Raw genomic sequence first — 24397 nt, forward strand, 5'->3', positions numbered from 1 at the left:
ATATCATTTTTTGTATGGACAGCTGCCATGTTACCAAAGGCAACAACAAAATTTCAGCCGGATTAAAAAATACAAAAATTTAAATTAAAAAAAAAATACCGATTGCGTAGAGAACTGCTCAAGAGAGTTTTGGAGTTCCTTTCAACTATGGTTTACACTATAATTCATTTAGATTAAATTGGATATCCTAACAACGGAATGGGCAAGAGAAAGAAAAATAAAAAAAACTTTTCGAGATCCTTTTAAATAATAAACTGCATTTTTCCAATATTTCGTCACCGCCGTATTGGCCGCCATCTTGGATTTAAAAATTCCAAACCCCTTTAGCGTAGTTTAGGGGTCACACTTAAACTCGATAATCAAAAATGTGGCAACGAAAAAAAAAATTCGTGATTCGATTATCCGAAGTGATTTTTTTCCGAGGCCTTCGGATGATTCTGGACTTCACTGCAAAATGACAGCCTCCTTAGCTGATGCTAACATTTTTCCTGAGATTATATGGATTAGATTGAAAATCTCTCAATTCATAATTGTTATTTCATTTCACCGATATCTCATGAAAGCGTGAAGAAAGACTCATTCATTTTAGATTTTTTCTCTCTCATTGAGTGAAGTTTTTTTGAGAACAAGTGCCATCGCCGATAATTGAAAACAACTTTCTAAATTGATGTACCTAAAGGAATAAGAAAATCATTTTCTAGTTGGGATCACCCTCGAGTGCACGTACGAGAGCTCATGCTCGAAAATTTAATCAGGATAAAGTTGTGCACATTTTGTTGTAAGAGTGAAATTCCTAGGTGTACACATGCTGCTGACAAGATATCCTACCACATCAGTATAGTGATACTGATGAAGGTGAAACGCCGGCGGATTTGGCTGGAAGAATTTACTGAGCTGGCAAAAAGTTTGGGATGAATTATTATCATAAATTAGGATAACGGGAGGGAAAAGTTTCTCCTCACTGCGTCGCATCACTCATAATTCTCCCATCATATAGCTGGTGTAGTTTGTGGAAGGTCCAAAGCTTGGGAAAGGCTCTTGTTGGGGGAAAATATCGATCGAAGGAGATGTTATTTTGGGATGGCCAAATAATTAAATGTTGGGCTCAGTTTTCTAATACAAATAAATTTTCTAAGGTTTACTCTAAGTTGAAATGGCTATTTTGAAAGGGGTTTACTCACATTTTTAAATTTATTAACTTCGGTACAACAAATTATGCGTTTGTTGGCAAAAAACACATTTGCCGTAACTTACATCTTTTCACAGAGAATTACGTCATCTTCTGCCAAATTCTAACATTAAAGTATACTTGAAATGTTTACTGAACCCTCTTCTTATTTTCGAATTACAATTTGTCACTGAAATCGTTGATAAATATATTTTCGAGAATTTTATGCGCACCATAAATCGCACATGCTTCAGCAAAGTACGTCGTTACAAAATATTTTGTCAATTTCGTCAAGTGACCCCTGCGCCGCTGGTTGACGTCGAGGAGGCCGCACGCGGGCTCAAACCAACTCCTTCAAGAACTGCGCCAGCTCATCCCACCTTGTGTGGGTCGCGGATATAATTAACCCGCTTAAAAATAATCCGCGAACAAAGTCACAACAACAGAAGTTGGCCTAACCTCGCACTAATCGAACGTTGCACTTTCTTTTCTTTTTCTTGCAATGTGACCAACTGGCACAAGAACTGACAGTACTTTGTGACACTTTGATAATCCAATAAATGTCAGTTCATTTCCCCCTCCTGTTCAATTATACAGCGATGTGAATCACGGTCGGCGTGATTTTGTTATTGATAAAAAGAGAGAGCGCTTACTTTGTAGAGGGTGCCGTCGCTCATTCACAGAATTTTGCGGAGGCCCCCGGGATCAGCGTGCGCCATTCTCGAAAGGGTAGGACCATGATGTCAACCAGGCGTCTTTGTCTCGTCAAACCAAAAAGAGAGTGATTTGTCTCAAATGTAGAGTGAAATTTGAGGCGCACACACAGCTGGTATTGTGTGTTTGCGAGAATTTCGTCTGGCTGAGTTATTTTAGTTTTTTCGATACAAAAGAATCAGGTGGAATAAGTTGGAAAGGCTTATATGAAGTTAAAAATGATTTTTAAGTTGAATCATGGAAACAGATATAATTTTTTTTTTATAAGGTTTAAATATTTAATTGAAAAAAAAAAATAATGAACAATATTTTCTAAACAAAAATGTTTGAAAAACTTAGAGCATGAAAAAAAATACAAAGAACTAAATTAAAACAAAACTTTTTAAAAAAGCTTTTGAAAAAAATAAACAAACATAAAGTATTGAAAAACTTAAAAACAAGAGAAGATAAAAATTCACAAAAAATATATGATAAATACTAAAATGAATATTACTTTTTTCTTTAAAAAAATATGGAACACAAATAACAAAAGTAAAAAGGACATAAGGTCGAAAACAAAAAGGTGCAGTGTAAAACAATAGATGGTCTCGACAGTTAATATTCTACACGGTCGGTTTTGTTAAATAGTTACTTAATTTCTCTGAATTTGCAGAATAGTTGTCAAATGTTGCACCAGTTTTTTTTAAGAATTTTATATTATTTTAAAATAATCATTTCTCATTTCTGTAATTTTTTTGTGACTTTTCCATTCTTTCAAAATAATTTATTCTTGGTTCTATAATATTCCTGATGTGAGTTTCTTCGGTATAAACAGTGGTGACGCGGACTTTTGAATGATCATTTAAAATGGCCCTTTGACCATGTAAGGTAATGTAATGTAATGTAAGCTTATGGCTTTTTTATTTTTTGGGAACATAAAACTAATGATTTATCCATGCTTTGATTTCGATTATACCTTGTAATATTTAGTTGAAAAATCTTTTTACTGAAAGTTTGAATGTGATTGAAAAAAAAATCAAAACAGTTTAGATAGCAAAAACAAAAGCATTTCATAATAATTTTATAGCTTAAATGCACATATTTTTATTGGATGGGCCAAAAAACTTATTTTGCTTTTAGAAACCTTTGTTTGGATTCGAACCCATGACCTAAAATTTTGTTGCTAAAAATGAAAATATAATTGTTGTTTTGCAACGATTTATGATCACCTTATTTGAAAAAAAGATTACGTCATTTTTAAAAGTTTGTTTACCCCATTTTATTTATTTAAAAAAATCTATCAAAATTCAAGTGTGTTCTATTAAATACCTTTTTTTCATTTTAATTTTACTTGTGAAATTACGATTACGATTTTGTTGATTTTAATAAATTTGAACCTAAAACTGATTGAAAATTTTATTTTTTGTTATGTTTTTTTTTTCAAATAAACAGTTTTTTACATTTGGCCCGCAAGCTCATGAGCTTTGAGCACCCCTGGTTTAAAAGAATGAGCAGTTTTAAAAAAGCTCTTCTGAGAAAAAGTCTGAATTCTATCTGGCTTTTAAGTATTTTATACTCTTTCAATATACTTTATACTTTTTTCGAATATTATTTGAGTTTTTTTTTCAATCTTATAAAATTATCTTATTAATCGTGTTCATTACTCATGTGATTTTTTTTCGAAATTTTTGTTGCAGGTTTTTTACTATTCTTTGATGTATTTTTTTTCTTGTTTCTGTAATATATCTGTGGGATTTTCCATTCCAAATCTTCAAATCAAATATTGACTAAACACAGTCCAGACTCAATTATCCAAAGGCCTCGAAAAAATGTCACTTCGGATAATCGAATCTTCGGATAATCGTGGCACGAAAAAAATATTTTTTTATGTCTTGTTTTTTATGGTTTATGGTTTATGGTTAAAATCCAATATGACGGCCAAAATGGTGGCAATAACCAAGCGATAACAGATTTAAAAAAAATGCATTTTTAAATTTAAAAGACAATCTAACATTTAAATTTGACTAAAATGAGGTCGCAGAACTCGAATAAGATGTAAGAAAATAAAAAAAAAACATGATTTCTTTTAGCCATGATTCGATTATCGGAAGTCCCATACAAATCTTCGGATAATCGAATTTCGGATAATCGAATGTTCGGATAATCGACTCTGGACTGTAATATATTTGTGAGATTTTACATTCTTTAAAATATGAGAATGCCTCGAAAAAAAAATAGAACGTATTTAAAACTGTTTTATATTCTTTCAATAAAATATATTCTTGTTATTTTGATGAGTTTCCCATGCTTTAAAAATATTCTGTAATCATTCTGTGAGTTTTTTTATTTCATTCTTTCAAGCTTGAGCAGTTCTCAAAAAATCATTTATGAGAAACAATGCTTGAAAATGGATCTATCACTGAATGGGACTACTCGATATTCGATAGAACTTTCTGTCAGCGATCATTTCCCAAAACGATATTTCATCGCTGACACACAAAGCCTATCATGATCGTCATTGCTTGGCGACGGATGGTGAACGTAAACACGAAGACGAAACGAACGAAAAATAAGCACAACTCAAGCAGCCGCCCGAACGAGACAACGTGCTCTTTCTCTCGTTTTTGTCTCTCTCTTTCTAGTGTATGCTGCGTGGTGACAGAAGTCATATGATTGCTATCATTGGAGAGATGATCGGAATCTCGGTAGAATGTCAAACGACCGCTCTCTAAGCGATTTTTTTTCCTGGAGAAAGGTCAATGATTGTGTGAGTGACTTTGCGTAGCACTCATTCCTTTGAGTGTGAAACGATCGAAAGTAGAATGTAAAAATCAGGTTGTCGTGGTGAAGACGATTGAAGTGTTCTGTCAGCTATCACAAACAAAGTCGAAATTTCGCAAGTACTGATGAGAAAAGGTCTAAATCCCTACTGTACCTGTTTCTAAAATATATCGGTGAGGGTTTTGTTATTTTTTTTTTCTTCCGAAATATTTTGTGAGTTTTTTGATTCCTCAAAAATGGGATAGAAATCAATATATTTTATAAGAAGAATCTGAATTAAAATATTTATTTTTTTGAAATTCCGTCTTGAAACTACTGATTTTTCCTGTCATTCTTGAACGACGAAACAGCCTACTTTTGTCTACCAAAAATAACAAAATCGAATAGAAACACTTTTCAAAACAAATGCTGAAAAGTTCTTCTTTTCAGCACTGAAATTGGTGCTAAAAAGTTAATGCTGGATGCTGTTTTTTTGTGTGCTTTTATGTTCTTCTTCTTCTGTTACATTGTTGATATTATTTCTCTAAATAAGCTGTTTTCTCAATGTATAATCTTTTCACAATTCGCCCTTCTCAATACTTTCGCTAGCGTTCCTCCCGCGCCAATTCTAACGCCACTCAAAATGTGCCAAAATGTGACCAGGCCACGCAAAAAGTCATCTTCTCGGTCTCGCCTTGCCGAATTTAATGCGTTTTTATTTTGACTGAGTTTTTTGTTGTTGCGGGATTTGCTCCGAAACGACTTCACTTTCGCCACCACATGTCTCGGTCAAGCTGAGCAGCAGCTCTGAATGACTTGCGGGGATTTTAAGTTTCTTTTTTTGCTGCCAAATTTCTGCCCAAATGATCGGCAACAACGGAAGAAGAAAGGTCGCTCTTTGACGACGAGAATCCTGCCAATTGTGAAAAGTGTCGCGGCAAATTGTGGCCATAATTGCGACGTGGAAATTGCGTGTTGAGTTCGCCAATTTTCGCTAATTGTCATCTAGATTAACCAGATAAGATGGTTTTGATGAAAACGAGACAATTGACCAAATTTATCGGTAGTATATTTTGTGAATTTTCGAAACTAAGGTGTTGAATGTTTCATTAGTATAGTGCAAAGTTTTCCAAATAAATATTAACCAACAAATCTACAAACCCCTCTCTAGCTGCTGCTGCTCCACGCGACCACCATAATTGAAAAGTGAGCTCGCTAATCAGATTAACACATAATACAGAGCCAAGATTTATACAATCATTTCGCGATCTGTCGCGCCTCTAAATATTGCTCATCGCCCCAGCCGAGCCGGTCATCGCTCCAGATGTGTTGTAACAGTCGTGAAAACGTTTCTTGGTTTCCATAGCTTTTGAATAAGGTGTGATTTGAAAACAAAAGCGCAGCAATGTTTGCCCAAGTGATGATGATGAAAGTGTCTCGCGTTCTCAAGAGGAAATTGGTCACGTGACTTGGCCAAGTGTCGTCGACCGTTTATGAGCGCAGAAAAAGTGCTATTTCAAGTTGTTCAACGGAGAAGAAGATGCCACCTGCAGTTGGATGTGAATTGTAGTGAGTTTAGAGAAGAAGCTGTTGGTGGTCCAGTTTTAAAAGACGTCGGCGTAGACGACTGTGGAGTTCACCGCGCACACTGCAAGACACTTTCATGATGTGCTTGAGCATCCGTCGATTCTGTATCGATTGTAAAGGTAGGAATTGGGTACTTTTGGTGGAAAATGTCAGATTGTGTCAGTTCGCTGTGTGTTTTCTATTGCAATTTGCGCACTTGACGCGCGAATTCAGCTTAATTTTGGCTAACTGCTATGCATGGGTTTGTCTAGTATGCAAACGGATTCTCTGTAATGAAATACCGCCGTCATCAAAGCAAGCGATTCTTCACAAAGCGTTGACACTCTTCCACACTCTCTTAAAAGTAACCTCAAAAAATGTCCACCAAGCCGACGCTGGACCACAAGCTGGACGAGGACTTTCTGTTCATCCTGAACTTTGCCCACAGCTCGATGCACCTGTTCAAGGATCGCCCGGTGGAGCGTTCCCTGATCGACGCCTGGTTCGAGAAGCTCTGCCTCGAACTGCACCGGGGCGTCGAGGCCAAACGGATCCGCAACCTGTACCTGGTCAAGCTGGTCACCTGCATCCAGTCGGGTGTCCTGCAGGACCCGTTCCTGGTGGTCCCGACGCGTGGCCCGCTGGAACCTCTCCCGCAAGCTATCGCCGCCTACAACTTGGACGAACCGCCGTGGCTGGCGGAGTTTGAGAACGCCGCCGCCCGCATGACCAGCAACGTCGGTGCCAAAGACTTTAGTACGTACCAGTGCGTCCGGCGGTTGGAGAACGGGAAGGGGATCTGCGCGTATGTGGCCGTTTCGGTTGCCGACGAAGGCGAGGTTCCCGAGTGGGTGGAGATGGGCAGTGGGAAGCCGGTCCAGCTGGACGTTTCGAGTGCGTTCAAGACGTACATGGACGCCGTTGAGGAACAGCTGGACCAGAGCGGTGCTGGGGAAATGGACGCGTACTGTGACCTGCTGTTGGGGGCCATCCGGCGGGAACTGGCCGGGGCCGTTGCGCAAGGGGAGGACGCTTATCTGGAGCAGCTGTTGGTGGACTTTGGCGAGCACATCGCGGACAAACCGTTGGGACAGGAGATGGAGGTTTACAACGCGACGGAGAAGCGGGCTTGCTTGCTGGGGTATTTGGAGAAGATGTTGGAGAATCGGCAGGATGAGAAGCGAAGATATGTTCATTAGGTTGATTTTGGTCTGTAAATTATGTAAATTATCAATGTGGCGAATAATATATTTCTAACACTTGTTTAAAAATAAACAGAACTATCTAGTGTCTTGGCGTGCCATCTTGTCACATAACTGCTTTTTTTTTAAAGAACGAAGCAATGTAACATCAGAGTTGTTCATCGATGATCTTTGTCCGACGTAACTATAATGGTCACCGTTATCGAAATACGATCTTACTATCGTCGAAAACTCATTTAAAATATCTTATTGAAATTGACTTATGAATCCTGTTAAACTTTTAAGAGCGAGTCCACGAACAGAGGTTGTTTGGACATAAATAACTATCATTTGGTCCAAATATGGGAGCTCTAGCTCAATGGGAAGCAGGGTAAATCGAGACAAAACTTTTGATCGTTTAAAAACCTCGAAAATTTAAAATGTTTGTAACTAATAAAAAAAATCAAATTTCAAAAATTACAAACAAATCCAACAAAATTAAGGTTCAAGTATCCCAGATGGGTAAACCACGGTAAACGTAAAAGAAGTTATCAGCATTTTATTGAATAAATAGCATTTGGGAACAACATGAGCTCTTTGATGTCCCAGTGGCGCTCATTTTCCTCACTGTCTCTGGACTGCTGTCCTCCAACATTTTTTTCTTTCTTCTTTTTGCTCTGTTAAAGGAGAATGGGCGGATTTGGTCCAAGGATGTACACGAACGGAAGAAACTTTATTCGAAAGATCTCGCCGAGACCTGAAAAAAAGTCTTCTGGACGAACTCTCTAAACCCCGGGGTTTAAAAATTACAAGTTGTTGATGTTTGAGTATTTTGAGTTAAAATGTACAAAAAATCATATTTTTGCTATTTCTAAAATCACTCATAAAATCCTTATTTTCCTTGTTTTATTATCGATCATCTTGACTTCATTCGACGCGTATCAGCAAAAACTACAAGTTCTGATATGTTTAAGCATGATTGAAACATGACTTTTCTTGTCTTTATACGTTTGAACCATGGTTTGAACCGTTTGTGCAAGAGGCTTACCATAGAAACAAGCCGAAACTTGAAGATTTTGAAAACGGATCCCACCCAGACTGCTTCAGTTAGTATGGAAGGCTACACTGCCCATGATCGCATAAATGTCCCATATGCATTTTGAACACTTTTGAGTTATTGATGCAGTTTGGTTTAAAATCATGTGCTCTTTCAATAGAGCCTATAACATCCAGTACTTTGCTCTAGAAATCAGGAGGAAATCCAGCTTTTTCATGAAAAATTAACTCGTAGCCTTATGTGTGGGACAAACTTCAAATGCGTTTTTCTCAACTTGCTATTTTTGCATATGGGACATTTATGCGAACATGGGCAGTACAGTGCATTGTTGTAACAACTTATTGAGATGTTCTGGGTCATCCAAGAACTCCTTGGAGTTAAGGTTACCGCCGTAACAATTTTTTTACCACTTATCATAACCACATAGCTTCAGTGAGTATGGTAGACTACTTTGTTCATGTTTTGAAATGTCCAGGGTCATCCTAGGATAACCCAACATCCCAACACATTAAAAAAGCTGCTACCATATTGACTGAAGCTATTCGGGTATCAGTGGTCAAAACAGGTAGACATATTGATTGTCACGGTGGTAGACCCACAGCTCTTAACTTCAGTGAGTCCTAGGATGACCCAGGACATTTCAAAACATTAACAAAGTAGTCTACCATACTCAATGAAGCTATGCGGTTATGATTAGTGGTCTTGTTAGTGGTAAAAGATCACTGACCTTGTGTTTGTTATGGCGGCAGACCCACAGATCTAAACTCCAGGGAGTCCTAGGATGACACAGTACATCTCAATAAGTTGTTACAACAATGCACTGTAGCCTTCCATACTAACTGAAGCAGTCTGGGTAGGATCTGTTTTCAAAATCTTCAAGTTTCTACTTGTTTCTATGGTATGCCTCTTGCACAAACGGTTCAAACGGATAGAAACAAGAAAAGTCATGTTTCAATCATGCTAAGACATATCAGAACTCATAGTTTTTGCTGATACGCGTCGAATGAAGTCAAGATGATCGAAATCCATAATAAAATAAGGATTTTATGAGTGATTTTAGAAATAGCAAAAATATGATTTTTTGTACATTTTAACCCAAAATACTCAAACTTCAACAACTTGTAACTTTTGAACCCCGGGGCTTAGAGAGTTCGTCCAGAAGACTTTTTTCATGTCTCGGCGAGATCTTTCGAAAAAAGTTTCTCCCTTTCGTGTACATCCTTGGACCAGCTTCCATACAAATTTACCCATTCTCCTTTTGACCTTGTGGTATTGTTTTTTTATTGGGGTCATTTCGTCGCTTCAACTGTACACAAAAAGTACAAATTCGAAATCGACTTTTTCTGATCAAGTTCAAACTTGGTGGAGCTATTGATACTATCAAAACATGTAAGAATCCCGATTTTGAACCAAATTGGACCACCCCTTCTTTTTTGGAACCGCCCCAAAGTTTTTCAATTTTCGTCCTTTTTTTTAAAAAAAAAACTCTCTTTCAAACGGCCATATTCTGAAACTGCAAGCTAAAAAAATCGTTATCTCATGAGATTTCAATTTGTCCAACATTCGAAAAATTTATTCTTATGTAAAATCATCTGGGAAACACGATGGTGACGTTCAATTCAAAATTAAATCGCATGTATATTCAGCAGTTCCATATGAAAGTTAAAGAAAAAAATAAAAGTGCTTCGATTTGGCTCAAAATTTTTGTAATTAAAATACGCAACTTTTGGTACCCTAATACCCCGTTCGCACGGGCGAGTTATAGCCGGTTATAACGAAATGGTTTTAAGTTATAACCAAGTTAAAACCAAACCGTTCGCACGGGCACGAGTGGTTTTAACGGTTTTAACTATTTTGACAGATTACAGCAGGCTGTGATTATTTAGTGCTGTCATTTATTTTCGTTTTTTACGGTGATTCGGATCAAACTTGACCATCGTGGCCGCTCTATCCGGTAAGAGCTGGATATTTTTTAGTTTTTCTCGGTTCTAGTTTTGCGAAGGATTGTAGGTATTTTAAAAAAATTAAAGGTTCGATGTGTTTTGACTATTTTTTTTACAGAATTTGTTTCTGATTATCGGCCGGTTGGAGCTGGTCTGCTGTCTCCGGAAATTCAAAGCTTGTCACCGTTGTAACCAACTGGGATTTCACTCCCCAGGGAATTGCTTTGGGTGAAGCTGGACAATCTGTTCGATTCGGAACTGTTTTTCAAGCATCCGGTTTGCCATCAAATTGATGTCCGTTGTATGTGCTCTAAATTCGATAAGCACGCGAGGACGTGGTTGTGCCCAGATTACTTCCGGTATAGCGCAGCTCACCGTAACATACCATCGATTCTCTTGACAACGTGGCGGAACTAAGGCGCACCTTCCCGAACCTAACCACGCTGGACATCCGTTCGTACAAGCTGAGTGAACTTGTCCGTTCGAAAGTACGCGCAAAGATGCTCAGGTCTGAATGGACATCGCGATGTCTGACGGGTCATGTACCCGCTGAGCAAAATCCGAAAGGTGACCCGTGGGCTGCTAACGGTCAAGGAGAAAGTCGAGAATCTTCTGCTCCTGGGTATCGCCCTGCTGTGGAGAATTGGACAAGTCCTTTATCATGTGCTTGGCCTCAAGATCGATGACTTTCTGGAAGGTCGCCTGAAGATTCAGATGTTCAAGCTGAAACTGTTTCTATGAAGTCGATTAAACATCTCACCCTACAACCCACCCTCCCCCCTTCCCTACTCCCCCGTCCCCGTTCTCCCGCTTTTGTTTTAAATGAAAAGGAAGAAAACAGATTTCATAAAACAGACTGCGCCGACCATGGAGCATGCTTGGAGACATCTCCGACACATGCCATACGGCTATTTCAATTCGAAAATCAATTAGCCACTCGCCTGGGCCAACGTTGCACTCGCCATTCATGCATCCATGTTCTCTCTGTAGCAACGCAATGTTGGAGAGCGATTCGCACATCTTCAAGAAAACGCTGATTATGTGATATATTCACCTGACTGAAATTCTCTCAATTTTCCGCTAAGCAGGGCACCTTGCGAGTAAAACTCGGCATTGGCCAATTAGAGCCGGCTACGAGTGAGCAATTTTTGGCGGTCAAGGCCTCGACCTAGCGTCTCCGCCATTTTCTCTTTTCTATTTTGCCCCGTTTCGCCCGTGAAACCTTCAGGCGTGGGTTCTTTTGGTAGGTTCTACTTCGTACCAGCAACTGAGAACGTTTTACAACGCGATGCAATACAGTGAGGCAAGTACTACTCCACCGCGTGCTTCACATCGGAACAGCCCAAGCAAGCTCGCACAGCTAACAAAACGTGCACGTCCACCAGTGTTCGCCGAGAGTTCGTAGGACGTCACATGCCCACTGAGCCACAGGATGCGAGCGTCGACGAGAAACCGCTGAGCCGTCCCCACGGCCACGTGGTATCGGCCGTAGAGGTCTTCGCCACTGGACCACCATCGCCGTTCGTCAGTGTCAACCGGCGATCGACTCGCGACACGTTGCAGGCAACTATAGCTCGACGCTCGAGTCCCGCCAACGCACGTGAGCCATTGGACCCTGCCGTTTCCAACCAGCATCGCTGGCGAGCAGTTCGACATTGATCGGCAGGTGAATCGTCCGTATGAGACGCTTCAAATCCCCTAGCTAGAGACACAAAAATGCCAAGCTTGAGTGCCACGTCCCAACGAAGAACTAGCAGCGTAGGAGTTCTGCACACGCGCAGCGCTTGTGCCAGGCGGCCCGAGAGCCCGCCCAGAAGCAACAGCAGCAGATCAGCACACGTGATCGCGAGAATTAGCCGACAACGAAGTCTGCGTTAGCGTCCATCCATCGATCAACAGGATCAGCACTGCGAGTCACCAGCAATAGCAGCAGAGCCTCGATTACGTAGCGTGCCCCGCTAAAGCACGTGAGCCAGAGGACACAGTCATTCATGCCAGGACGCGCCAAATCTTCGAGTCATTGGACAGCGCCGACAATCGATCTGCATCCGATTGATTTAAACGGTAAGACCGTTCCGTAGTGCTACAGCTGGCATAGCGGACAAGAAAGCCTACGTGAGCAGGCAGCTGAATCCGGTTTGGCAAGTGCTTTGAGATTTAGGCCACCTTCCCGCAAGACTCGATACTGACAGATTTTCGGAATCTTATTGGTTCGGACCCAGGTTCGGACGTTCTGATAAGCGAAACAAAAATCGTTTTGGAAAACCAGTTCCACAACAAACACCGAGCGAAGTGCGGGTTCGGATTTCTACTGGATCTTTTCTTGCGTAGTTATTTTGTCAATCATCAACACATTCGAATCGATCATCCAGACTTCAGAATTGTTTTGCGCTAATTCCGCGGGCAATAACGATAAATTCCAGGGTGAAATCTGCAAGTGCGTATCGAATCAAGAAAATGCTTCCAAACTGACTACCTCAACAAAAACTAAAAACAAATTATTTCGATCCCGAGTTCAAACCCAAGTTCCTTGTCACGGCGCTCTGTCCGCTCCATGGAATTGGGACATTCCGATACGCTGGCGTATTTCAGCAAAGCAAAAAGAAAGATGACTTGTTTTTTTTCCTGTCAATGTCAAACGTTTTGAAAGTTTTTCCAAAGCCTACCTTTAGTTTTCAAGTAGTCGAGTTCCCTTTTCGAACAGATTTAACTTGGTTATAACTCTTAAAACCAGTTTTAATCTGACAGCTCGTTGTAGGGGCAAAACCAGAGTTATAGCCGGTTTTAAGAGTTATAACCACTTTTGGTCTTATAACCGGTTATAACTCGCCCGTGCGAACGGGGTATAACATGTATAGGTCATCACTGAAATGTTCAAGTTATCGCAGTTTAAGTGAAAAAAGTTGATTTTTTTTGCCGATTTCGTCAATTTCCCGTTTTCGTGCGAGGCGCGTCGAAAAACCCGGATTTTATTTTCAAAAAATCATAGCTCTGAATCCTGTTAATGAACCTCGCCCATTTTTTGATATGTTATGTAAAATTGTCCGAGGAATCCGCTAAAAATATTTTCAGATATAGGCTCTTTGGTCCAGACACCGTCAAAACGGCATTTGATGTTTTCATAAGACTTTTTCAAATGTTTGGCTAGATTTTTGAAACTCCACATTATTTTTTCTTTGAAGTCAAACTAATCATCTTTCATTTGCGTCCAAGACAGCTAAAATCGGTTAAAATGGAACAAAGTTATGATTTTTTGAAAAAAGTGGTTTTTGTGAAAATCGACGAACACGGCGTAGGCCACCCTAATGGCCAAACAAAATGGCCAAAAAAAATACGGGTCTAATTATTTTGGCCAAGGAACCCCCAGAAAAATTTTGAGCACTTTTATTTTTTTTCTTTAACTTTCATATGGAACTGCTGTATTGAGAAAATCGCGTGATTTTTTTTTCAATTGCGCAAAATGCATCAAGGTTTGATTTCAAACGAAAATCTGATGGCGCCATTTGATTCAGCATCCAATTTCCTTTAAAAATAACTGTCAAATTTGGCTCTATCATGTTTTGTTTCCAGTATATGGCCATTTGAAAAAAGAGGTTTTTTTGAAAAAAAATACGAAATCGCAAAACTTTGGGGCGATTCCAAAAAAGAAGGGGTGGTCCAATTTGGTTCAAAATCATTATTCTGTTTTTTTTTTTTGCTCCACCAAATTTGAGCTTGATCAGAGAAAGTTCATTTCGAGTGGCATGCCAGTTGTCGCGAAATGAACCATAAAAATACTCCGCACCTTTAAATTAACAAAAAAAAAACAAATCACTGGTCCAAATAAAAGTTTTACCTTCATTTCAGCTAATTTTTGCAAACTTTTACGATAAAAGTAGGATACTTTTAGTGTTACAGTATTTTTTCTTAGGTTGTTTTTCGGCTCAGCAATCAGAGAAAAATTCAAAAAAATTGTAGTTTTTTCTTTTTTATTCCGACGTTACTTTTTGTTTGTTTGCAGTTTGCAGGCACTGTTAAGCCGTCTCTGAAATTTCCCAAAAAGTGTCCACGTTGTTTATGGATGACCTCTTCCTGTAATTTTCGAATAACGATACGGCCTTCTTTTCTTCACCGAAAATAACAAAATCGTTTCGTTGAAAGTGCCGAATTTCAAATCTGGAGTATTTTTTTCTCTAAAGGGTGGGAGCGTTCTTTTATTACGTAACGTACTTTAGAATTTTGAACATAATCGCGTTAGCTGACCAAATTCCTTGGAAATCGTCATTTACCAAAGGGGTTTTTGCTATTTAAGCTATTTTTAGTGTAAAGCAGTGTTGAAAATCAGACGACTATGATTGATTTTGCGATTAATTGCGGCTCATTAATCAATATTTTATCCTTCTCTTCCCACCAGGAAAATCCTCCCGTTCCGATGACAATGACACTGCGGCCGACCACGGCGTCGGCGGCGTCGTCAGTCGGCGCAAGAAGGTCTCGAGCATCTGCTTCCAGGTGCCGGCCGCCGGTCTCGGAGCTCGTCCGCCCAGCATCGTCAGCAGCAGCACCACCACCGACGAGGGCGGCTTCAACGAGCCCTCTCCGCGGGTCGTGGCCAACCTGAAGCCCGCGTACGACTTTGACATTGTGGCGCCAGCCCTGCCAGCGTCTCCTCCGAGGAGGGCTGCGAGTAATGGAGTTGGATCGGTGGCCGCCAAGGAACCGCCGATGGCGGAAGGAGATGACGATGAGTCGCAGCTGAATTACGCCGAACTCGGGTACCGGTTACGCCCGGACGGAACGGAAGCGGACGAAATCTACGGCGATGTGGACGTCTTTCGAAGTGCCAAAAACAGCAACAGTATTATCAGTAATAATCAACCCGCGTTAGACTTAGAGCACGGTACTAGTGTAGAAAGTAGGAATGCTATTAACAACATTCGATCTCATTACAACACCACTAACAACAACAACAACAATCAAGGCCCGCAACAGGCGGCCAGCGATGTGCCAACGACGACGACGTCCGTGGACCGGGTTCTGTACGCATCGATCGTACCAACCGCTGGCGCCGATTCGTCCTCGACGATCGCGAGCAGCGAACTGTTCATGGACGTGGAAAAGGACGAAGCCAAAATCCTCGACCTGGACGAACTGAGCGAAGCCGGCGAAAAGGGCTATCACTCGCCCCAAACGCTCCTGGATCCGACGAGGACAACCCTCACCGCCACTGCCGAGGACACGACCGACGATTACGCCAACAAAACCCTGCCGGATCCGCCCTCGTTGGCGTCGATGCGGCCGCCGCCGATTCCGGAGGGCCCGCCGCTGGACCTGCAGGACGTGCAGTACGCGGACGCCAGCGACACCGAGCACGACAGCCTGGTGCTGCCGGACGAGATGACGGCGGACGAGGCGGAACGGCTGCTGAGTTCAAGGTATGTTTGGGGGAATGCCGAGCGCGGAGCGAACCTTTGGCGTTTAAATATTTGAGCGTGTGTTTGACTGCCTTGCTGCTGTTAGTGCTGCTAGAAGCGGAGTCTATTTAGAGAGCGAAAGTGGCTTTTGGTGCACGTTTTGCGGTGGAATGTGCGTGCGACTAGTTGTCAAGAGGTAGAAAGGGGCGAGCTGAGAGAGGAATTGGGGATGGAATGCTGGCGAAATTCTAGACTCATTTTAAGTGGGGCAATATTCGAGTATTTTAAAAGTCAAGTCAATTTATTTTTTTATTTGAATGTCTATTTTTTTCCTTTTGGAATGATTTTTCCAATTTTTAAACTTTGGCAACACTTTCAAATTTATTTGGACCATCTTATATTAAAGATCAGAAGATGACATTTGTGGTTATCTGAAACAAACTTATAAGGCCACAAAATGTAAACTTTATATGGATCGTACCAACTTTTTCGAGCTTTGGACGTGGGAGTGTAAAAATAAATAAAATAAAAAGAATAATAAATGTATCTTATTTTACTGATTTTTTTTTAAAGAAATTAAATCGATCAGAAAATCCGTTCGCATGGTAATAAATTTCAGTTTTCCTTTATGGATCGGATGAACTATTGAAGGTTAATGGCCTCTTGGTCTTAAAACAAAATAGTATTTTTTGCCAGATCATTTTTTTAATATACTGCCGATCTACGCATAATTGTCCCATGTCATTTTAAGACGATTTTGACTTTTTGTCATTTTTTAATTTAATTTGACGTATACTTTCAGAAAAAAAACACATAAAATTTGGTACTTTGTTCGGAAACTCTTCGAAATCAACACCAAATCTGTTTGTCCCATCGTTGCATTTCTACGCATAATTGTCCCACCAAGTATTTTCTTTCACGGAATCAATAGTTTTAAGAATCATTATTTCATGTTTACCAGTTGTTTAGCAAGAGAATTACGAATCAGTCTGATAAAATTCTAACTGGGGCGATTTTTTGAGACAATATACAATCACAATCTCAGGAACCATGTTTCGGAGCCCCAGTGGAAGATTGACCAGGACGGTCCAGTAATTTTGGCATGTTGCATTTCATACTCCACGATTTCAAGAGAAGCCTACTATTGGTGCAACAATCAATTCTGAATAACTGTGATCGGTTCCAGGTGCCCTAGGGGAAGAATTGGCCACTTTGGTCCAGTATAATGGGCAAGATGCATTAGAAACGATTGCAAAAGAGCAATTCCATGCCAAATAAGTAGGCTTAGTGATTTTTCACGCTCGAAAATTGCAAATTTCACGGGCACCTTAATTTCAAACAAACAAATTTCACGGAAATTTCGCGGAACGTGAAAAACGTAAAAATAACTTTGAAAATCGTATATTTAAATTACAGAAACTACTTGTTAAGCTTCATTTTATATTATTTTTCAAAAAACTAAAAAATATCTTCATTTCCAAAAAAGTTTTCACGTGGTTTATGAATTTGATCTATATATATTTTGAAACTAAATGCAGGGCTTGTGTATTCATATTTATTGAACTGAAATTTTAAATATCCGACTAACATTATTAAAATGTTTTCACTGAATTGCTTCTATTTTATCTTTTTTCATTCAATTGAATTTCATATTAAAGCAACATTTAATTGATTGAAATAACTTGAATTTTCTGCGACATTTTGCCAAGTATATTTTTTTGAAGGTTTTCATCTCTCTTTTCAAAATCTATATTAAAAATCAAAATCAGAACAAAAAAAAAAATCACTGGAACTAAAATAATCAAATATCTTGAAAATTAAACAGGACTCAGAAAAATCTGTAATGTTCTTAAAATGTGATTTTAAAAATCAATAATACTATTCATTCAATCTTGAATTAACCAAGCATCAATCTTAAAATTTCCTTCAAACTTATACCTTTTAATAAAAGTAGTCAAATTGTTATTACCGTGAATGAAAATATTACTAAATTTATTTAGTTTCCTAAGAAATGCTGTTATTGATACTCTAAATAGAAATTTATTTTCTGAATATTTTTCTCTAATCCAATGGAATTAAATTTGTCATTCTATATTCTGATTGCTTGCTCTTCCAGTCAATGATATATTGACTTAGGGAAGATAATGTTTCGACTGAAAGCTTCTTTTACTTGAATGTTTGCATTTAATTGATTTCTAAAAATGAATCAATTCAGTTTGAAAAAAAAAAAATGCGCAATCTTTTAAAAATTTATCACAATTTACTTGTTCAGTCAACTTAAACAAGTTTTGGTTGAAAAAGCAAAAAAAAAAAAAATTTAAATGAGTATTCAGCAGCATTTACTTTACAGTAAACATTTTTTGTTAATGTATGTTTTGCCACCAATTCTTCAAATGTGCCATATAACGCTTTTCAATTAAATACTAATAAAAAATATTTAATAATCCTTAATGGATGAAATGATTTGAGAAAATTAATAAATTTCACGGGATTTCACGGAAATCTTAAAATTTCACGAATTTCACGCTGTCCGCGAAATCGTGAAAATTCACTAACCCTACAAATAAGGAATCGGTTGTACCGGACCCTCTCCGATTTCAATGAAACTTTGTAGACATGTTATCCTACGCTTATGTAAGCCATTTTTGTATACATGGAGCCCAGTTTCACTCGATAATGCCATTTCAGAAGGGCGTTAGTGTTTTAAATATTTTTGTAATTCGTAATTTTAATATTGCTGTAACTCGAAGCCGTTTCCGAAAAAATACACTGAAAGAAAAAAACACGCCACTTTTATGATATTTTATATTTTAATGTTTAAAAGTAAAATTTGAGGGTGAGCCCACAATTTTTTTTCGTTCAAAATTTTTGTGAAAGTAGCCTAAGATGTTACAAAAAGACTGACGAAAAATGCATGATGGAGCAACTCACCTAAAAAAAGTACCTAAAAAATCCTGTTTTGGGCTGGAATTGCCCAAATTAAAAAAAAAAAAACCTTTTGTTCAGTGACTCCAAAAACATTTTTGTAGTTTCAATCCAATCACGTAGAAGGGTTTAAAGACCCACTCAAACAAACTTACCTGAAAGCTCAAAAATCAGCATGGCTGCAATCCAAAATCTACGAAGTCACCTCTCGGTACAATTTCATTAAGCGGGCCGTATTTTTGCTTTGTTTTTTTTTTTACCTTTTTTTTACTTTTTCTTGCGCTGCCACTCCCACTCGAGTGTGACTGCTCCCCGATCTGATTCACAAATTGTGGAGCAATTCAATTAACTTGTTTGCTTTCAATGGTTCTCGTTCATATTTTGGCGCGCGCGTCTGACGGTGTTGTTCTTCGGAGGCGCGAATCTGAACCCCACGCGACCGATCTGGGGTGCTGGATGTCGATGAATGAGAAATTATGTTTATGACCCGAGTCCCCCGTTGCTACCGGATGTTTTTCGGTTCACGATCAGACTAATTTACTCGAGAGCAAAGTTTTACATTTTCTAATTGTTTGTTTTTATTCCGGTCGGGGCACGTGACTGTGTTTCCTCGCTACTTTCGCCGCAATAACTGTTTGTTTTAGCCTCGATCATTTGCATCATTTAGAAAACTGGAGCAAGGTTGGTTGGTTACGAAATGGTAAATCTCTGCTGCATAGCAATCTGACTGCGAAACAAGTGCAGCCTCTAATTGCAACTGAAAAGCAGGACAAACATCCATCCATCCAGTACGGAGAGGGAAAACAAACTTCCCGGTAGGCATTCTGCACGTTTTGCGCTGTCCTCACTCTCGCAATCTAGGTCTATGCAGCACTGCACATTTTGCACGACTTGTAAAGTCAGCTAGAAAAAAGGGGTAATTCCTGGCAACCCTGCTTCGGGAAGTTTTTAGGGTGAATATTCTTTTGAAACAGCTTAAGTTTCAACAAATTCAAATTTGAACATTTTTCGGGAGTGCCAAAAACAGGTCACTGAACGAAAATGGCTAGTTTACTCCAAAAATGTCCACACTTTTTTCTGGATAATATTAGCATGCGAAATAATCCGATGGTATTTAGATCACGTTGTTGGTGCTGCTGCTGCTGCTGGCTGTTATTACTTGGACCCGGCAGTGCAATAAACAACCAAACTCCTACGGTGAACTATATCCCTGTATAGCAAAACATGACGGAATGGGGGGAAAAGCATAACGAAACAGGGCACGTGCTAAATTACGCAACAATCCGGGTTGGGTTGAGATTTGTGGGATTCATAAGTTATGGTTACCAAACCTAATTAACGATGTGAAACATGCAACATTTAATATAAAGTGAGTTTTTTTTTAGAGTATGAGCAATTCTCTACGGAATAGGTCTTTTTTCTTTAATTTATTTTTATGTATTTTTTAATCCGGCTGAAACTTTTTTGATGCCTTCGGTATGCCCAAAGAAGCCATTTTGCATCATAAGTTTGTCCATATAATTTTCCATACAAATTTGGCAGCTGTCCATACAAAAATGATATATAAAAATTCAAAAATCTGTATCTTTTCAAGGAATTTTTGATCGATTTGGTGTCTTCGGCATAGTTGTAGGTATGGATAAGGACTACACTGAAAAATATGATACACGGTAAAAAAATTGGTGATTTTTAATCTCACTTTTTGTCACTAAAATTTAATTCGCCAAAAAATACACTATTTTTATTTTTTTAAAGTTTTGATATATTTTAGGGGACATTAAATGCCAACTTTTCAGAAATTTCCAGAGTGTGCATAACATTCTTTGGCCGTGTTATGAATTTTTGAATCAATTTTTTTTTCAAAAAAATCCAAATATCGGTCGTAAAAATTTTTCAGCTCCATTTTTCGATGTAAAATCAAATTTTCAATAATAAATTATGTAAGTGAAATGTTGATAAAGTGCACCGTTTTCAAGTTATAGTCATTTTTGGGTAACTTTTTAAAAATAGACGCAGTTATTCATTTTTAAAATTAGTGCCCAGTGAAAAAAATATTTTTAAAATGCTGGGAAAATTCTCTATATTTTGGTTTTTTAAACTTTGATCACCCAATTTCGTAAAATTTTGTTGATTTGACAGGTACTTCTTTTCGTGACGGGACAACGCAGATATTTTGCAAAAGAGGGTTTTGCTCGCGTTGTCCCGTCACGAAATGAAACAATTGTGAAAATCTCTACTGACTAGTCAACTTTAACTAATTTGGGGTCGCTGAGCTCGAATATGACTCCTAGAATACTCCAAAGTATTCAAGGAATGTTCAATCCAAAATTACGGCCAATATGGCGGTGCTAGAATATTCGATATTTTATAAAAAAATGTAACCAGCAATGAACAGATCAAATTTAACAAAGGGTTGCTGAACTCGAATATGAAACATATAATACTCCAAAGTACTCAGGGAATGTGCAATCCAAGATGGCGGCCAATATGGCGAAGCTAGAAAATTTAATTGCATTCCCTGAGTACTTATTTATTTATTTGTCACCGTATTCGGCATTATGCCGCACAGACTGTTCAAAGGACATTAGAATATTCTAAGGATTATATTCGAGTTCAGCAATCCCCAAATTAATTAAATTTGACTAATATTTACATTTTTTTAAATCAAGACTAACATTTCAAAAGGACGTAATATTGCATGTTTGGTCCTTTTGAAATGTCAGTCTAGATTTTTTTGAATGTAAATTGCTTTTTTCGGAAAGATCGGAAAATTTCACGATTGTTCCATATATTATCATATCGACATTAGAAAATGATGGTTGATAAACAGAATTGAATTGAAATTGAAACCTTTGCATGGCAATATCTCAGCAACTAAGGGTCGTATCAACAAAGTTCAAAAAAGCAAAATATAGAGAATTTTTTCAGCTTTTCAAAACTAAATTTAAAAATCTTGTTGCATAAGTTATTGGTTTAGGCATACATTGAGCCCTTGCAATTATTTTTCGAGTTATTAAATTTTCTCGACAAATCAGGGGGGCGATTGTTTTGATTCTAAATTACATTTGCACGGCGCTCAAAATACCGTTATTATGAAAAAAATATGCAATTCGATTTTTGAAATTCGAGATAATGATGAATTTGCTTCATATGACTGTCAAGTATCTCTGGGCAAAGTTTCAGAAGGTTTGCTGATGTTGTTTTTGAGATACTGCCGTATTAAGATATTTCCTATTTCCGACTTTTAACGCCGATTAAATAGATTTTCTTAGAAAAAGTCGGAAATAACATTTTAAAATGGCTGTTTCTCGAGAACTACATCAGCAAACCTTCTGAAACATTGCCCAGAGATACTTGACAGTCATATGAAGCAAAATTCATCATTATCTTGAAATGCTGAAATTGTATTGATTTTATAGTTTTTCTTAGAAAAAATCGGAAATAACATTTAAAAATGGCTGTACATCAGCAAACCTTCTGAAACTTTGCCCAGAGATACTTGACAGTCATATGAAGCAAAATTCATCATTATCTTGAAATGCATATTCTTTGAAATGCCGAAATTGTATAGATTGTTTTGGTTTTCTTATTGAAAATCGGATGTAACATCTTAAAAGGGCTGTATCTCGAAAACTACATCAGCGAATGTTTTAATTTTTTGCTCAGAGGTGCGTTCTGGTGTAAGGATTCGATAGACACCAAAATCTCGGATTGCATTTTTTTTTCATAATAACGGTATTTTGAGCACCGTGATTTGTTTTTACTGTGATTTTCATTAGGACCTAACTTTGCCTGTTTTGCCTAACGTTACGCCCTTTTGAAAAATTATTAGGGTATTCTGAGCGGTACATATCATGCGTCTTCATAAAAGTTGTGTCACATTTCTTAAATACATGGTTTTTGAAGCTTTATTGCAGCATCATAACTCGATACAAATTTTAAGGTTTTTTCATATCTTAAAAAATTATTTACAAATTTTAATGAAGAGAAGGCAATGTTGATGCGGATGATTTTTAATCAAAACTCAAAAAATTATGGTTTGAATCAAATTTGACTCTAAGCGGGTTCATTTGGGAACTGCACCACCAGCTTATTAACTCAGTTCATGAATTTGTAATTAAAATTTCAGCTCGGCGTACTCGTCGCACTAAACAAGCCACCGAAAACCACTTTCGCGCGTTGCTCCTAATTAGCTCGTAATTAAACGTTAAACTGCATTTCGTTACATATTAGGCAGAGCCAGTTTTAGTTGTTCAGTTCCCACCTACCATACTCATCACCCGATCCATCACATCCCATCTCTATTCAGATGTTTACTTCATTTTACGCTCTCTAGGACCTATGATTTAATCTGATTATTTCGTTCACATGTATCGTTTCCGGAATGTGGCTTCGCCTTCGTTTCCTGCTCGTTGTCATGTTAAATCTACAAAACACACACAAACTCTCTCCCACTTGCTACTCTGTACTACTGTTACGTTCGAAACAAACAAAAAAACTTGTTTTGCATGTCCCGGTCCTGCCTGATGTCCTGTACTGTTTCACCTACACCACAACAAAAAACCTCAACATTTTGTATGATACCCATATCTCCTCCTATCTATGTGCGTGTGTAGTATTTTGGAGTACAAAATAAGGTAATTTTGCTGTAGTTCTAGCTGCCTGAAGATAGTCCCGCTAACATCTGCTTTTGTTTCGTACTCCGCGCAGACAACAGCCACTGCTCTCGGACGAACAGGCCCGCGAGGTGGAACAGATCCTGCTCAACAACAAAGCCAAAGCCGAAGCTGAGCTTAAGGCACAGCAACAACTTGCTCAACAGCAGCAGCAGCAGTTTGAATCTCCGGAACCTTCACCTCCGGCCGTAACGGCCCCACCACCATCCGCGACCGACGAGCCCGACTGGCTCAAGGATGTCCTGGAAGCGCCCAAAACTGCCGCTGCCTCGGCGGCGATCCCGCGCGAGAAGCTACCTCCTCCACCTCCGCCACACGGTCCCAACGGGACACTGGAACCGCCCGCTCCGCCCAGTCGCAACAACTCCACCACTAGTCAGTTCGAGGAGACGAGCAGCAACAACACGACGGCCGACCTGCTCAACCAAACCATCCTCGACTCGTCCTCGATCCTGCAGGACTCGTACGTCTCGGCCGACTCGTCCATGCCCAGTGTGACCACCTCGGACAGTCTGAACCTGAGCAAGCAGGAAGATCAGCTCCAGCACCAGTCCCAGCAGAATCTGCAGGATCCCGCCGAAGCGGACGTGTCCGCCGACGAGAGCAACAACTCGGGCTTCTTCATCCCCGAGTATCCGCCCGTCAAAAGCAAGGAAGTGTTCGTCAACCAGGACGGCGTGCACTTTTTCGAGGACGGCAACTTCTGGATGGAAGTGCCCGGCCTGCTGGACTCGGACCGCGACGAAGAAGAGGACGACCCGCGCGTCATCCCCAAGGACACCAAGGTCAAGTTTAGCACCAACCCGATGCAGGTGTTTTCGACCTTTTCGGTGAACGATTACGACCGGCGGAACGAGGACGTCGATCCAGTGGCGGCGTCCGCCGAGTACGAGCTGGAGAAGCGCGTTGAAAAGATGGATGTGTTTCCGGTGGAGCTGATGAAGGGGCCGGAGGGGCTGGGCTTGAGCATTATCGGTAAGATACAAACTCTGGCATGATGTTGAAATTCTTCAGACGGGCTAATTTGAGTTTTGT

At 39.3% G+C, this 24397-nt stretch overlaps 2 protein-coding genes across 8 annotated transcripts in view; both read left to right on the plus strand.

Annotated features, from left to right (window-relative positions):
* Positions 1 to 24397, plus strand: part of LOC6039565 — a 98075-nt gene that overhangs the window by 46532 nt on the left and 27146 nt on the right. For 6 of the 7 annotated variants that reach the window (XM_038264936.1, XM_038264941.1, XM_038264942.1 and 3 more), the window contains exons 3-5: positions 14762 to 15782; positions 23303 to 23323; positions 23397 to 24337. In XM_038264936.1, the coding sequence (XP_038120864.1) occupies positions 14762 to 15782; positions 23303 to 23323; positions 23397 to 24337 (1983 nt within the window). The remainder of the gene's footprint in view (positions 1 to 14761; positions 15783 to 23302; positions 23324 to 23396; positions 24338 to 24397) is intronic. The other variant, XM_038264939.1, reaches the window with a different exon arrangement.
* LOC6039564 lies at positions 6513 to 7422 on the plus strand. Its single transcript, XM_001849107.2, has one exon. It carries the CDS (start codon positions 6565 to 6567, stop codon positions 7384 to 7386), a length of 822 nt encoding a protein of 273 aa, XP_001849159.2. The 5' UTR covers positions 6513 to 6564; the 3' UTR covers positions 7387 to 7422.

The sequence above is a fragment of the Culex quinquefasciatus genome, chromosome 3 (genome assembly GCF_015732765.1).
Source record: "Culex quinquefasciatus strain JHB chromosome 3, VPISU_Cqui_1.0_pri_paternal, whole genome shotgun sequence".
Taxonomy (NCBI): Eukaryota; Metazoa; Arthropoda; class Insecta; order Diptera; family Culicidae; genus Culex; species Culex quinquefasciatus.